At 35.3% G+C, this 16,964-nt stretch overlaps 2 protein-coding genes across 2 annotated transcripts in view; both read right to left on the bottom strand.

Annotated features, from left to right (window-relative positions):
• The window catches only part of LOC127159027 (protein NLRC5), a 44,072-nt gene extending 42,698 nt beyond the window's left edge, over window positions 1–1,374 (bottom strand). The window contains exons 1-2 of the mRNA XM_051101972.1: window positions 1,367–1,374; window positions 712–877 (exon numbers count right to left, since the gene is read on the bottom strand). Coding sequence (XP_050957929.1) covers window positions 712–877; window positions 1,367–1,374 — 174 coding nt within the window. The remainder of the gene's footprint in view (window positions 1–711; window positions 878–1,366) is intronic.
• Window positions 1,375–2,699: 1,325 nt separating this feature from the next.
• LOC127159030 (NLR family CARD domain-containing protein 3-like) lies at window positions 2,700–16,509 on the bottom strand. Its single transcript, XM_051101975.1, has 6 exons — window positions 16,408–16,509; window positions 15,769–15,894; window positions 5,759–5,860; window positions 5,190–5,262; window positions 4,801–4,996; window positions 2,700–4,591 (listed from the first exon to the last, which is right to left on the bottom strand). Exons 2-6 carry the CDS (start codon window positions 15,825–15,827, stop codon window positions 2,700–2,702), a joined length of 2,322 nt encoding a protein of 773 aa, XP_050957932.1. The 5' UTR covers window positions 15,828–15,894; window positions 16,408–16,509.
• Between the last annotated feature and the right edge of the window lie 455 nt (window positions 16,510–16,964).

Below are 16,964 nucleotides of genomic sequence, written 5' to 3'. Positions count from 1 at the left end.
TTGATATATAACCTTCTTTCTATAATATGAAATATACAGTATGGATCATATCATAGTTTATAAATGGAGACTTACGTAATAGAGACTATACGTAATGTGTGCGTGTAGGTATATGTATGTATATATATATACATACATATATATACATATGTATGTATGTATGTATGTATATGTATGTGTGTATATATGAATTGTTTATGTATGATTATGTAAATTTACGTAGATACGGCATTAATGCACAGAATTAATAATACATTGTTATTATTCTTCCTCTTGCTCTCTTTTTTTTTCCTCTTTCTCTTCTTCCTACCTTCTTCTCTCCATCGATTTGAAGGTTAACAGGGGTAAATAGTAAATATTACTGGGGTAAGATAGGGCTGCCCTGCCCTACAAAGCTTCTCTTGCGCATGCAAATTTAATTTACGCTTACAGTCTTATGTACACTTGTACGATGCATACTCTTCACATGCAAATCTTTATGGCATTATATTATCTCCATAATACCTACCTTGAACATAACCAAATACATTCTGTAAATGGTATAGCAAAATGCATCGCCTTAGGAGTATCAATGACAGACCAAATAAAAAATGAACACTACGGCAGGCATAAATATAAAAGCAAAGCATACAGACTTCTTCATTATCTATGTCTGTTTTTCACCTTATGTTTTTGTTGAGCTCAACTTTTGTCTATTGTCACACAACGTACCTCAGTATCTCCAAATGACACTTCACATTTTCCAGTCCAGTGCAACTTCACTCCTGAATCCTGTAGATTATTATTGTTCATGTTCAGCTCTTTCAGACTGGTATCTGATCCAAGAACTGTAGCCAGAGCTGAACAGCTTTTGTCTGTTAAGCCACAATCATTTAGCCTGTAAGGGAATTAAGATAACATAATAATTAGATTGAATACATTTGCTAAATACAAATAGTTACTATATTATTTCTTCTGTAGCTTTAATTACAATGCATTATACATTTGATTTATACAAGTGCTAGTTCTATGGTTTTAAGGAAAAACATTGTGAATTTTGATTAAACACCATAACCATTGTGATCATGTGCTCAACACTGGCTACAATGAATAATGTTGTAAAAACATGTTGTAAAAACACAATGCTCTTTACAGGGCCCTCACAAAAACTATGCACAGGAATGTTTGAAAGCAGCTGCCTATCAATGGGTACCACACTGACCTAATATTTGGTACTACTGGTACTGCAGAAAGGCTGGAATTATATATTAAAATAAATCACAATCACTAGTTAGCTGATTATCTGTTGGCATTTACTGCAAACATCTGAGTGGACATTTGATGGACTAACCATCATAATTCAAAATACTTTTCTCATATGTCAAACCTCAGCATCCCTGAATAAAGCATTTGTTGCTACTAACATTAATTGTTTCATTGAAAATGAATGAAATGAGAATGAGAATGGAAACTCTTCATTCTCAGCAAGACAATCACAATTTTCCAGAACAACAAGGTTTTCCATGACGTGTTTATATTTTTACATTTTTCCACACATTTTCCAGGACTAAAAAAAATCAGTAATTACTTGTCCAGGTCTTCCACAATGGGAACCCTAGATAAATGTATTTGGTAACACTTTACAGTAATGGTACATGAATTACCATGAATTAATGCATAAATTCATGCATTAATATGTCATGAATTATCAGGAACTAACATGAATTCAAAGTATTTCATTCATGTTCATGGACTTCATGGATGAACAACATCTTAATTAAGACATTAACTAAGATTGGTACATGATCATGATTTATGATTTATTACAGATTATCATAATGTTTTCTTTTTTCACAAAAAAAATAAATAAGCAAATAGGTAAATGGACAGACCCCAACATTGGCCAATCGCAGCACACAGCATGTGAATTCTGTTGACATCCAAATTCATTAGTCATCATTAATTAAGCATTAACTTCTCTCCACACAAACAATTGAATATGCGCCTAATAGCACACATTTATCTAGGTTTAACATTTAAACTAACATTGTATTATGCTTGAACTGTATATTTTAGGCAAGTCGTGATGATTTAAGAATGATTGATTAAACAGACTATGAACAGTCTTCTGCTAACCGGTCGTTACTTTAAAAAACAATATATATATATATATATATATATATATATATATATAACTAAATAAAAAAAATGCTTCAAATGATTTTCTAAATTAACTTAAGCTAATAAAAAAATGGAAAAAGAAATAAAATCACTTTGCCATTACAAATAAAACTTAACTATTTTAATAGCTGAAACAGTAGTATAAGCTGTTTTGCGAAAAGGGGGGGAAAAGACAGACTTGGGTCGGACTTGAGCTGAAAATTCTGATAAGCTGTCGGACAAGGTTAATTCATTAATTTTTTGTGAACAAAGAAAACATTATGATCATGAGTAATAAATCATAAATCATGATCATGTACCCATCACAGTTAATGTCTTAATTAAGGTGTTGTTCATCCATTAAGTCATGAATGAAATGCTTTGAATTCATCTTAGTTCCTGATAATTCATAACATATTAATACATGAATTAGTGCATAATTAATACATGAATTAGTGCATAATTAATGCATGAATTTATGCATGAATTCATAATAATTCCTGTACCCTTACCGTAAAATGTTACCATGTATTTTTCAGATGAAACCAAAAATGATTAACTTACAGAGCTCTTTTGGAGGTTTTGATGACTGTCAATAATCTAATGAGACACTCATCTGATTTCTTGAATTTCTGAAGCTCAAACTCCTCCAGCTCCTCCTCTGATGTCAACAACACAAAGGCCAAAGCAGACCACTGGGCAGGTGAAAGATCAGTAGATGAGAGACTTCCTTTGCTAAGGTGGGTCTGAATGTCTTTCACCAGAGTTTGGTCGTTTAGTTCATTCAGACAGTAGAACAGATTGATGGATCTCTCTGGAGACAGATTAGCTTCCAATTTTTGCTTGATGTACTGAACTATTTCATTTTTGATCTGGTCATTTCCATCCTGCTGTGTCAACAGGCCCTGTAAGAGTCGCTGATTGGACTGGAGTGACAAACCAAGGAGGAATCGAAGAAAAAGATCCAGGTGTCCATTATCACTCTCTAGTGCCTTGTCCACTGCAGTCTTGAGCAAATCAATCATGTTGTTTTTGGACTGGAGTGACAGTCCACGACGGAAAATGTCCAGATAACCACTACCACTCTTTGTAGTTTTGTTTTCCTGTTCTGTAGAGTTTTGATCAAACACACATTTCTTGTTGATGTTTAGAAACAAATGTGCATAAAGGGCTGCAATAAACTCTTGAATGCTCAAGTGAACAAAGCAGTACATGGTACCAAGAACAATCCCCGTTTCCTCTTTAAAGATCTGGGTACACATGCCTGAATACACTGATGCCTTATAGACGTCAATACCACAGGCTTCCAGGTCTGATTCATAGAAGATTACATTGTTTTTTTCCAGCTGATGAAATGCCAGTTTACCCAGTGAAAGGATGGCATCTTTATCCCAGGAAACATCTGGTGTATATTCTCCATCATACTTTCGTCTGCTCTGCTGGATCTGAAATCTAAGAAAGTGTGTGTACATTTGTGTCAAAGTTTTAGGAGTGTTTTCAGTATTTGACTCCTGTAGTGTTTTGGAGGCATCACCAGCCTGATTTCTTTTCACATCATATTTTCTTTTTGCCTCTAAAATGTTCTGGAGAACAGTGGCTGAAATCCAGCAGAAGACTGGGATGTGGCACATGATAAAGAGACTCTTTGATTTTTTAACATGATCAATGATTTCTTTGGCCAGATTCTCATCTGTGATTCTTTTTCTGAAGTACTCCTCCTTTTGTGCATCATTGAATCCTCGTATCTCTGTCAGCTGGTCGATATAGTCAGGAGGAATCTTACTGGCAGCTGCTGGTCTGGTGGTGATCCAGATGAGAGCAGAAGGAAGCAGATTTCCCTTGATGAGGTTTGTCAGGAGAACATCGAGAGAGGCTGGTGAAGATACATCATGCAATGTCTCATTATCCTTAAAGTTTAGAGGAAGACGGAATTCATCCAGTCCATCAAGAATGAACAGAACTTTTTGGTTCCTTCTTGTAAGGTTCAGTCCTTTTGTCTCTGGGATAAACTGAGTTATAATGTCCATCAAACTTAGTTTTTCTTGCTCCTTTAAGTTAATCTCTCTAAATGGAAGAGGAAATATGAAGCTGATATCTTGACTTTCTTTTTCTTCAGCCCAATCCAGAACAAACTTTTGCACAGAGACTGATTTTCCGATGCCAGCAACTCCTTTTGTCAGTACAGTTCTGATCTGCTTGTCTTGTTCAGGTGTTTCAAACAAATTTTTGCATTCAACCTGTATTTCTTGTGATTCATGACGTCTGGAAGCAACTTCAATCTGTCTTACCTCATGTTCAGTATTGATCTGTTCACTACCACCCTGAGTGATATAGAGATCTGTGTAGATGTTATTCAGAAGTGTAGAGTCACCTTGCTTTGCAATTCCTTCAAACACACATTGATACTTCTTCTTTAGGCCACATTTTAGCTGATGAATGAAGATCAGCTCATCTAAACAAAGGAATAAAATATACAGATTGTTTAGTCTCTGGGTTTGTTATGTGCAGAACAGAATGTGGAAATCTAAAGGAAGTCTGTAATTGGAAGAGACAGGGCAGGTTATGAACACATAATATGAAAAACACAGTAAGTCATAACAGTGATTGTGGAAGAGAAAACAGATTGGCACATTGCTGGAAGCAGCTAACAGAGTCTCTTACCTTCTAGAGTATCAGCAGCTTCATCTTGCTTCATCTGTCTCAGGAAGTAGAGTGTAAGATCAAGAGCTGCTTCTTTGATATTGCGTCTGTTCTCATTAAAGTCCTTCACAAAGGATTGCATGTTTTCTTTTTGTAATACTTTCCTAAATGTATCCAGCTCATTCTTTAGAAATGTGATTATTTTCTTCTCAAGATCCTACAAACAAAGCAAAACAAACTAAGACAAAAGAACAAAACTGATCCAAATCCACATCCATATTTGTGACCCAGGACCACAAAAACCAGTCATAAGGATCTTAAAATAGAGATTTCTACATCATCTGCAAGCTGAATAAATAAGCCTTCCATTATTGTGTAGTTTGCTAGGATAGGACAATATTTTTTTCTACCTGGAAGATTTCTAGGAGTTTGTCTGCAAAATTCTTGTTGTTCCTGTGTGAATCTAATGTCTCACATTGCAGCCTGTTAAAATGGTGAATAAAATGAAATGTAGTTAAAGCAAAATATTACAGAAACCTCTTGCTTTTTTTTTAAGACACCGCATCAGCTGTTAATGCTGCAGCTATAAGTTAATTCTGTTAAAGAGAAAGTTCTATTTAAGTGAAAATGTAAGTTTTTTCTGTCTTATAAGTAGAAAATGAATGATGCAAAGAACAGGAAAAAAACTATCACATGAGTTCTTCAGTCTTGTTTGAAAAGGTTTAATGTTGCAAATGGTCATTTCTGTAGATAGATAAACGCCTTCATGTTTGATGCAAGATCTATTTTCCACAGTGAATTTATGCTCCCTAGTGGCTGCCTGTGGAACTGTAGTACATACTGAAAAGATGCTCTAGACACAGTTCAGTGAAGAAGGAAGCATAACATGTGTGATTTATTGTGTCATTTACTTAATTTCTATCACAAATATCCTAGTAGAGAAATAAGCTAGTGCCATATAACTCAAAACAAGAAGTACCTTTCGTTAATTGATGGCGTTTCCTCACTCAAACCTGGTGGTCCACCCATTGACTCTGCATGCATAGACACAGAGCTGGACACATGTGAGCCTGATCTTCCACTAATGACACAAAGAAGAGAGGGAGAGCTTTTTTCAAACTTTATTTAATACAATCAATCTTAAATTCTAAAAGGAAACTACAGTATATACCTAAAAAAAAAAGTGCAAGTCCCCTTCCATCACAGTTCAGAAAATGTCAGTGTGCAAGCTCTCTTCTGCGACAGCATTAACATCCTCATGTAACACACAAGTTTCATTTCTACTCTGTCTGCACCTATTCACCTCCATTCTCAGTCTTAGTAGTCTCACTTTTCCCACCTTCCTCATTCGTATCTTCTCTAGCAATAGTGACACTGACCCCAGCTTCAACATTCCCACAAATCCTTTGATTTTTTTACGGTTTCAGCATCATTAATTTTCTCAGCACATACACTTCTAATGTGGCCCTCTTATTATATCAAAGGAGGCAAAAACCAACTAACCAAAACCAAATAATCAAAATTAAATTCATCTACATCATACTTCAAGACCACATAAACCTGTCATCTAAATCAAACTACAGTGATCTACAGTCAAGCGGGATCTTTTTCATTTGGGACACTACTTTAGCATTTTGAAAGCTCTACAAGCAAGAGTTCATCTTTAATGAAAGGTTGGAGTGCTGGTTTAGGCAGCAGCATTACGGGGGTGAACGCATCCTGTATAACAATGCCATTCTGTACAATACGGTTTACTTTTTCAATACTTTTCTTTTTCAAGACAGTTCTGCATGCTTTCAAATTGCTCTTGCAGTACTTTGATGTCAAACACCAATGTGTTTAGGTGCAGTATTGTTTCAATTCGAACACACCTCTTCTAACTTCGTATCACGCATGACGGTCTGTACGATGAATAAATCTACCACAGTAGCATGCTTGCATGGGTTTGAGCCTGTTTACAAACCAACAAAGTGAACATTTAATGATGTTTTTGCTAAAAATGTATTTCATAACATCACTCAAGTGTTTGAAATAACTTCCGTTTTGGATCTGATGTGATTTCATGTCACAGAAATCATTACTTTATAGTATTCTATACAGTGATAAAGGCAATGTCGATTAGCACTGCATTATGAATTGGTCACCTTATTTTAAGGTCTAATTCTTGCTATCAATTAACTATTAACTATGATTTTCGCCTTAAACTCTTAATTACTGCTTAGTAAGGTAGTTTATGTATTGGGTAGGATTAGGGATGTTGAACTTTGGTCTTGCAGATTATGTGCGAAGTACTAATGAAAAAACATTTGATTTCTATGATTTCTCCTTTTTAGTGTAAGCCACATTTAGCGTTAAATAATTACAGACCCAGCTCCAGAATCAAATCTCTGAGGTTGCTTCTGAAATTAGTTTTGAGGATTATCTAGCCTTAATATTATATATAGTATTCAACATTTGAAGTGGATCAAAAAGTTCATCAACGTTGTCCTAAGACACAAATGGGTATTGTTTTGGTTTTAGGACAACTTTGATGAAAGGGTTTAACTTCAAATGTTATTTTTATTTATTTTTGCCATTCATTGCTATGGTGCAAAGATTGCTCCTGCTTCTGATTGCTCCACAGTAGTGATGCGCGGATGGCGGTTATATCTGCGTTCGCTGCGGATAATCCGCGGGTCGGGTAATAAAAAACTGCATTCTGATTATTTGCGGGTGGGTCGCGGGTGGATGAGATAAATCAATAATGACGCAAATATTAACTGTATTTTCTAACATACGTTTTAAATACTCGAGTAGGTTAATATGCAGTGGTGTGTAGAACCCGCGTATACCCATTTCTTTTCCAGTCGGCTTTGCGTATACCCACTTCTAAATTCCCTCTGATGCGCATCATTCAGTAGTGTCCTGCATTAGCCCAAATCATGACAGGCCACCATTTCTAACTAAATCGTATGTGAATAAATGCAAATATTCGCTCAAAACACCCAGCAAAGACGGTAAGGACCCTAGCGCCGGCTTCCTTTGAAATATGTTTTATCATTGCGCCTGATGCGCCCGCGCCCGCTCCGTCCGCGCCAGCACCACATTTGCTGCCTGTTCATACGCGAGAGCATGTCAAGAGAGGCACGCCGAGTATTAAAATAAAAATTATTATTGATTACTAATTTGAATCAGTACATTATACCGAAAACAATACGTCACGTCCAGATATCAGTTAACGTTATTCTTTTTAGCGTGGATTTGGCTTAAAAGCACGAGTGATTAAGCTTATAAGTGTTCATCACATTCATCATATCATCATACAAAACTAAGAATTAGAATAATTGTAAATGACCATCGGGTGCGGGTCGGGTGCGGTTATCTAAATCAGAGAAAAATACAGGTGCGGGCGGATCATTTATTTGGAGCTGCGGATTCGGGTGACGTTTGAGCTCATCCGCGCATCTCTACTCCACAGTGAATTTATGCTCCCTAGTGGCTGCCTGTGGAACTGTACTATATACTGAAAAGATGCTCTAGACACAGTTCAGTGAAGAAGGAAGCAGAACGTGTGTGATTTATTGTGTCATTTACTTAATTTCTATCACAAATATCCTAGTAGAGAAATCAGCTAGTGCCATATAACTCAAAACAAGAATACCTTTTGTTAATTGATGGCGTTTCCTCACTCAAACCTGGTGGTCCACCCATTGACTCTGCATGCATAGACACAGAGCTGGACACATGTGAGCCTGATCTTCCACTAATGACACAAAGAAGAGAGGGAGAGCTTTTTCAAACTTTATTTAATACAATCAATCTTAAATTCTAAAAGGAAACTACAGTATATACCTAAAAAAAAAGTGCAAGTCCCCTTCCATCACAGTTCAGAAAATGTCAGTGTGCAAGCTCTCTTCTGCGACAGCATTTACATCCTCATGTAACACACAAGTTTCATTTCTACTCTGTCTGCACCTACTCACCTCCATTCTCAGTCTTAGTAGTGTTACTTCTCCCACCTTCCTCATTCGTATCTTCTCTAGCAATAGTGACACTGACCCCAGCTTCAACATTCCCACAAATCCTTTGATTTTTTACGGTTTCAGCATCATTAATTTTCTCAGCACATACACTTCTAATGTGGCCCTCTTATTATATCAAAGGTGGCAAAAACCAACTAAACAAACCCAAATAATCAAAATCAAATTCATCTACATCATACTTCAAGACCACGTAAACCTGTCATCTAAATCAAACTACAGTGATCTACAGTCAGGCAGGATCTTTTTCATTTGGGACACTACTTTAGCATGTTTTGAAAGCTCTACAAGCAACAGTTCATCTTTAATGAAAGGTTGGAGTGCTGGTTTAGGCAGCAGCATTACGGGGGTGAACGCATCCTGTATAACAATGCCATTCTGTACAATACGGTTTACTTTTTCAATACTTTTCTTTTTCAAGACAGTTCTGCATGCTTTCAAATTGCTCTTGCAGTACTTTGATGTCAAACACCAATGTGTTTAGGTGCAGTATTGTTTCAATTCGAACACGCCTCTTCTAACTTCGTATCACGCATGACGGTCTGTACGATGAATAAATCTACCACAGTAGCATGCTTGCATGGGTTTGAGCCTGTTTACAAACCAACAAAGTGAACATTTAATGATGTTTTTGCTAAAAATGTATTTCATAACATCACTCAAGTGTTTGAAATAACTTCCGTTTTGGATCTGATGTGATTTCATGTCACAGAAATCATTACTTTATAGTATTCTATACAGTGATAAAGGCAATGTCGATTAGCACTGCATTATGAATTGGTCACCTTATTTTAAGGTCTAATTCTTGCTATCAATTAACTATTAACTATGATTTTCGCCTTAAACTCTTAATTACTGCTTAGTAGGGTAGTTTATGTATTGGGTAGGATTAGGGATGTTGAACTTTGGTCTTGCAGATTATGTGCGAAGTACTAATGAAAAAACATCTGATTTCTATGATTTCTCCTTTTTAGTGTAAGCCACATTTAGCGTTAAATAATTACAGACCCAGCTCCAGAATCAAATCTCTGAGGTTGCTTCTGAAATTAGTTTTGAGGATTATCTAGCCTTAATATTATATATAGTATTCAACATTTGAAGTGGATCAAAAAGTTCATCAACGTTGTCCTAAGACACAAATGGGTATTGTTTTGGTTTTAGGACAACTTTGATGAAGGGGTTTAACTTCAAATGTTATTTTTATTTTTATTTTTTTTGCCATTCATTGCTATGGTGCAAAGATTGCTCCTGCTTCTGATTGCTCCACAGTAGTGATGCGCGGATGGCGGTTATAGTGGCTGCCTGCGGATAATCCGCGGGTATACTAAAAAAAACTGCATTCTGATTATTTGCGGGTGGGTCGCGGGTGGATGAGATAAATCAATAATGACGCAAATATTAACTGTATTTTCTAACATACGTTTTAAATAGGGAATAAGGTTAATATGCAGTGGTGTGTAGAACCCGCGTATACCCATTTCTTTTCCAGTCGGCTTTGCGTATACCCACTTCTAAATTCCCTCTGATTTTCATCATTCAGTAGTGTCCTGCATTAGCCCAAATCATGACAGGCCACCATTTCTAACTAAATTTTATGTGAATAAATGCAAATATTCGCTCAAAACACACAGCAAAGACGATTTGGACCCTAGCGCCGGCTTCCTTTGAAATATGTTTTATCATTGCGCCTGAAGGAAGGAGCTCCGTCCGCGCCAGCACCACATTTGCTGCCTGTTCAGGGCGAGAGCATGTCAAAAGAGGCACAGTATTAAAATAAAAATTATTATTGATTACTAATTTGAATCAGTACATTATACCGAAAACAATACGTCACGTCCAGATATCAGTTAACGTTATTCTTTTTAGCGTGGATTTGGCTTAAAAGCACGAGTGATTAAGGTTATAAGTGTTCATCACATTCATCATATCATCATACAAAACTAAGAATTAGAATAATTGTAAATGACCATCGGGAAATAGGTCGGGTGCGGTTATCTAAATCAGAGAAAAATACAGGTGCGGGCGGATCATTTATTTGGAGCTGCGGATTCGGGTGACGTTTGAGCTCATCCGATCTCTACTCCACAGTGAATTTATGCTCCCTAGTGGCTGCCTACTAACTGTACTATATACTGAAAAGATGCTCTAGACACAGTTCAGTGAAGAAGGAAGCAGAACGTGTGTGATTTATTGTGTCATTTACTTAATTTCTATCACAAATATCCTAGTAGAGAAATCAGCTAGTGCCATATAACTCAAAACAAGAATACCTTTTGTTAATTGATGGCGTTTCCTCACTCAAACCTGGTGGTCCACCCATTGACTCTGCATGCATAGACACAGAGCTGGACACATGTGAGCCTGATCTTCCACTAATGACACAAAGAAGAGAGGGAGAGCTTTTTTCAAAGTTTATTTAATACAATCAATCTTAAATTCTAAAAGGAAACTACAATATATACCTCAGTGTAAAAAAAAAAAAGAGAAAAGTATAAGTCCCCTTCCATCACAGTTCAGAAAATGTCAGTGTGCAAGCTCTCTTCTGCGACAGCATTAACATCCTCATGTAACACACAAGTTTCATTTCTACTCTGTCTGCACCTATTCACCTCCATTCTCCGTCTTAGTAGTCTCACTTCTCCCACCTTCCTCATTCGTATCTTCTCTAGCAATAGTGACACTGACCCCAGCTTTAACACTCCCACAAATCCTTTAATTTTTTTCTGTTTCAGCATCATTAAATTTCTCAGCACATACACTTCTAATGTGGCCCTCTTATTATATCAAAGGAGGCAAAAACCAACTAAACAAACCCAAATAATCAAAATCAAATTCATCTACATCATACTTCAAGACCACGTAAACCTGTCATCTAAATCAAACTTCAGTGATCTACAGTCAAGCGGGATCTTTTTCATTTGGGACACTACTTTAGCATGTTTTGAAAGCTCTACAAGCAACAGTTCATCTTTAATGAAAGGTTGGAGTGCTGGTTTAGGCAGCAGCATTACGGGGGTGAACGCATCCTGTATAACAATGCCATTCTGTACAATACGGTTTACTTTTTCAATACTTTTCTTTTTCAAGACAGTTCTGCATGCTTTCAAATTGCTCTTGCAGTACTTTGATGTCAAACACCAATGTGTTTAGGTGCAGTATTGTTTCAATTCGAACACACCTCTTCTAACTTCGTATCACGCATGACGGTCTGTACGATGAATAAATATACCACAGTAGCATGCGGACATGGGTTTGAGCCTGTTTACAAACCAACAAAGTGAACATTTAATGATGTTTTTGCTAAAAATGTATTTCATAACATCACTCGAGTGTTTGAAATAACTTCCTTTTGGGATCTGATGTGATTTCATGTCACAGAAATCATTACTTTATAGTATTCTATACAGTGATAAAGGCAATGTCGATTAGCACTGCATTATGAATTGGTCACCTTATTTTATAAATTCTTGCTATCAATTAACTATTAACTATGATTTTCACCTTAAACTCTTAATTACTGCTTAGTAAGGTAGTTTATGTATTGGGTAGGATTAGGGATGTTGAACTTTGGTCTTGCAGATTATGTGCGAAGTACTAATGAATAGCCAATTTCCTAGTAAAATGCATGCTACTGTATTAAGCAACTAGTTAACAGTGAAAAAATGTTTTGGTCCCTAAAAATACCCAACACAGCTTTAAGAATAGAGATAAATCAAGTTGCAATTGTATGTTTTTTTGTATCGTTTCATCAGTTAAAATGTGTTTTTTTTTTTATTCAGCTACAGTGATACAGCTACAGCAACAGCCTTTGTTTATACTAGGGATTTCCTATAACATCATATTGCATATTTGCTTCTGTGTGTGCACTCACTAATGCTCACAACACCTTATTTTGGGTAAAAATCTCTAAACTTTTATCCTTTTCTAAAAGAGTTTTCTCTCTCTCCCAGTACCTGTAGATGCATATGATTTCCTGACAAAAAATTAGGAGATTACTGTTAAAGATTTTTAATCATAATACTTTATTTTATAATAGATCCTTAGACCTTTCTAAAAACTTATTGTTGTAGGCTTCCTGCATGTTAACATGTCACACTGCAGTTTTCTGTAAACTATACTGATAATAATCATTATCAATAATTATTTTCTTTAAAGTTTTTATTTAATTATAAAAAAAATAATCAGAAAACAAAAAACTAAAATTTTGGCCAAATTGTGGAGCCCTACAAACAGACACAACAAACTTTACGTGTTCTTTATAATATTTGGCAAATAAAGAAAAAGGTTCATCTGAAAACCTTTTTTTGTTACAATTCAGATTTTGTGCGCAGATTTTGTTGGTTCAGATTTTGGAATTCACTGGATATTGCCTCTCATAACATCATGAAATCTCGTTACACATCAATGTTATATTTAATTAAATTGAAATGAAAGAATGAGAAAGAGATTAAAGTGAAGGTGTGGTAGAAATGGAATACAAACAGTATCTTTACAAAGCTGAGAAAAAAAAAAATCTCACTTCTATACATAATATTTAATCCTGTAGTATTAGTACTTGTTTTATAAATGCAGTGATGCCCATGATCACAGACGGACTTGTTATATGAGGGACAATTACAAGGGGCAACATATCCTGAGGCATACAAGCATTTGAGAAGCTGTGGTGAGAAGCAGTGAAACTGTAGGTCTTATTTCTTGGTTTCATTTTGAAAGGGTGTTTGTAGTGAATATTTAGATGATGTGACTGTTTCTGTATTCTTTGTTTCTACATTCTTTGTTTAGCTCACCACCAGCATTTAAAACCGCATGGGTGCCTGTAGTGGGAAATCTACTTACCGTCAAATAAGCGTTGATCTAGTTCACATATTTACACATTGGAGGAGACCAACCTTTTTAAAAAGCTGTTGTGTAGCATTAGCTTATTAGGTTTACATTGAAATTTTATTAATTAAATGCATACTTTTGTTGTAATCTGTCTTGAAATGTTAGCATCTCAGTGGACACATTGGGGTATAAGTCATGATATAAAAAGATATATGAAGACTCTGTGATTTAGAAAATCAAATCTTTCTGTAATCTTAACAAAACACATCATTGGAAACGTCTGACAGTCACATTTACATACTTGGTAACTGTTTTGTAGTCAAAGAAATATTGTGACAGAAAATGATCGATTTATGACAGAAAACTGCATAAAAAAAAGATCTATCTATCTATCTATCTATCTATCTATCTATATATATATATATATATATTTATAAATAATTTCACTTCAGCAATAATCTGCTATTTATCTTCTTTAAAAAGAGACTAACCTTAGGTCTTTGTTTTAATCATTCCTCAGCATTGAGGAATTACAACCATGTTGTAACAAGCATTGATAAACAAGTGTTCTGTTTTCAGAGAGTTTATACCCCCAAAGGGGCATGGTATCCTGGGGGGTACAAGTATTTAAAATAAATAAATAAATAAATAAAAGTCAAGTTTAAAAAACAAACAAACAAAAAAGAAAAAAAAAAAAAAAAAAAAAACATCTGATTTCTATGATTTCTCCTTTTTAGGATAAGCCACATTTAGCGTTAAATAATTACAGACCCGGTTCCAGAATCAAATCTCTGAGGTTGCTTCTGAAATTAGTTTTGAGGATTATCTAGCCTTAATATTATATATAGTATTCAACATTTGAAGTGGATCAAAAAGTTCATCAACGTTGTCCTAAGACACGAATGGGTATTGTTTTGGTTTTAGAACAATTTTGATGAAAGGGTTTAACTTCAAATGTTATTTTTATTTAATTTATTTTTATTTATTTATTTATTTATTTTTTTTTTTTTGCCATTCATTGCTATGGCGCAAAGATTGCTCCTGTATAACCGCTAAAAAGCTATCAGTAGTTTTAGTTCTTTGCGATCTCACAAAGTTATATTGCAATAAATCAAACTCTCTACACAGCACAATTAATTTCTTATTTGCATTATATTTACACTGTTATAATGAGATGATTCATAAGCAAGCAGGACTCAACACTGAAGAAAAGTGACAGTGTTTTGAGTGTGGATTCTAACTTGAATGCATCTGATTGGCCTCTGCATTAAAGAAATCAACAGATATGACTGTGATTGGCTACTCCAGGGCGTGAACACAAATACACAATGTAGTGTTTGCCAAATCTTTTTCACCAATATGCTACAATTACAGCTTCATCTGGGGGTGATCAACATCCTCTAGCACCCCGTAGGACCAGGCCTTGAATAATTGTCTATTCCCTTATCCTCCCTGCCAAAAAAAAAAAACAAAACACAGGTCTCCCCTCTTTCCAGACTTATTTATGTTTCATGTATATCTCTATAGTTTTATTTTTCAAGTTCACCTGCACTTCTATTCTTTTTAATCTGTTTACATATTTTTGCATTAATTGAATAATGGATTGGTTACAATTAATACACATTTACATTTAAATATTAGAATTGTTATTTGATGTGCTTTCTTTTCATTTGTCAATTCATTATCCTGCCTAGGGCCCCACAACCGGCACTGCCAATCTGTGTTGTATAGATTTAAAGTGACAGAGAGAGAACACTTTACAGCAAAAGATACTTCAGTTTGCCATGATTATTTTGAGTTGTTTAAGTTACCAAATATATATATATATATATATATATTTTTACAATTTCTGTCAACTAAATGTGCAACCTGAAACCAATATGTAAAACATTTTAATTTTGGGGTTGTACAGGACTTATCATATATGATAAATCAGATTTAAATCATATAAATCATATTCAACTAGGCTAAAAATTCCTGTAGCCTATATTAGACAATTAACGAGTTTTAAGCTGTTTTTAACCAGTGTGAAAACATTTATAGCAAGTTCTAATTTGTTTTGTAAAGCATTTGACATGACAATGGTGAGAGAAAACACTCCTTGTTGAAAAGTGTTTGTTTTTTTCCCCTCTGAAAACTGTCTTACCTCTGTTTCTGTGAGAGACTCATCTCAGAAGGGGAGTCCTTTCCTTTCTCCTCTGACATACTGCAGATAAACTGATCAACACTGGGAACTTTGTGTCTCTGAAGACGATCAGACGCTCATCATGACCTGGACATGACAATGTGTCACTGAGATCAATATCATGATGGTTCAGAGATGAAGAAAAATACCTAGTGCAGAATGTTTGAGTCATAATCTCTTTAGATCATTCAGATTACTCACAACACATGCTCTTATTTACATGCACAGTACTATGCAGCAACTTTCGGAACATTAATACGTTTAAAAGAACATTCATTTGTTGATTGAGTTTATCGACCTGTCTATTCGGGAGGACAGGTTTGACCACAGAATACTTTCGGCTTCGCGTCTTAAAATAGAAAAAGGGGAAAAGATATAAAATAACCCTTTTAGAATTATTCTTAATGCTATATTTTTACAGACTTGTAAAAATGTTTTAACATGAGTAGTCTTAAACGGTAGTTCTAGCAATATCTTTCTGCTTCTCGGTCGTTTACTTTGGCCACAGGTATGAGTTATATCTTAAACCACGCTTACTTATATATTATATATAACCCGTTCATCATTCTCCTGAATAACTGTGAAAGCATTCAGACTTACTTGCAATACTATAGACGATCTTGTGCTGTAGGAGCAGAATCCAGAAGTCTTTTAAACACTTTTGATTTGTAATCGCTGTTAAACACACCTGTGCGCTCCTGCACCATCTCGGAGAAAATCAAAGTCTAGTTACCAAAAGATCTAGTGCATCACCGCCACCAACTGGACATAAATGTAATGCACAAACACACCTGCTTTCTCCTTCTTCCTTCTAGCAGATCACAAATTGAAATAGTGCCGTTTCTTCCTATTTTCCCTCTTCTGCAGATAATATAAATAAGTAAATAAAAACCTCAAATGATATTTCATTCATACGTTATGCTATGTCTTTGGTAGAGGATATCAAGATTCATTTGTGTGTGTGTGTGTTTGTACTTGTTTTGGACATTTGGTCCCCACAAGGATAGTAAAACCTGAAATTTTTGACATTGTGGGGACTGGCCTGCGGTCCCCACAATGTTAAAAAATGATTAAAAATAGTAAATGGTGTTTATCTGAAAGTGTAACGATGTAAACATGTTTTCTGTGAGGGCTAGGTTTAGGGGTTAAGTCTATGG

This window comes from Labeo rohita, unplaced genomic scaffold (genome assembly GCF_022985175.1).
Source record: "Labeo rohita strain BAU-BD-2019 unplaced genomic scaffold, IGBB_LRoh.1.0 scaffold_186, whole genome shotgun sequence".
In the NCBI taxonomy this organism is placed as follows: domain Eukaryota; kingdom Metazoa; phylum Chordata; class Actinopteri; order Cypriniformes; family Cyprinidae; genus Labeo; species Labeo rohita.
The sequence above is the reverse complement of the archived record's forward strand: the minus strand, read 5'-3'. Positions and strand labels throughout refer to the sequence as shown.

Coding starts and splice junctions, on each gene's coding strand:
- LOC127159030 (XM_051101975.1), bottom strand. CDS start 15,827: ATGTCAGAGGAGAAAGGAAAGGACTCCCCTTCTGAGATGAGTCTCTCA. Junction 5,861..15,768: donor AGTCTCTCACAGAAACAGAG/GTAAGACAGTTT, acceptor TTGTGTCATTAG/TGGAAGATCAGGCTCACATG. Junction 4,997..5,189: donor AACTCCTAGAAATCTTCCAG/GTAGAAAAAAAT, acceptor CTTTGTTTGTAG/GATCTTGAGAAGAAAATAAT.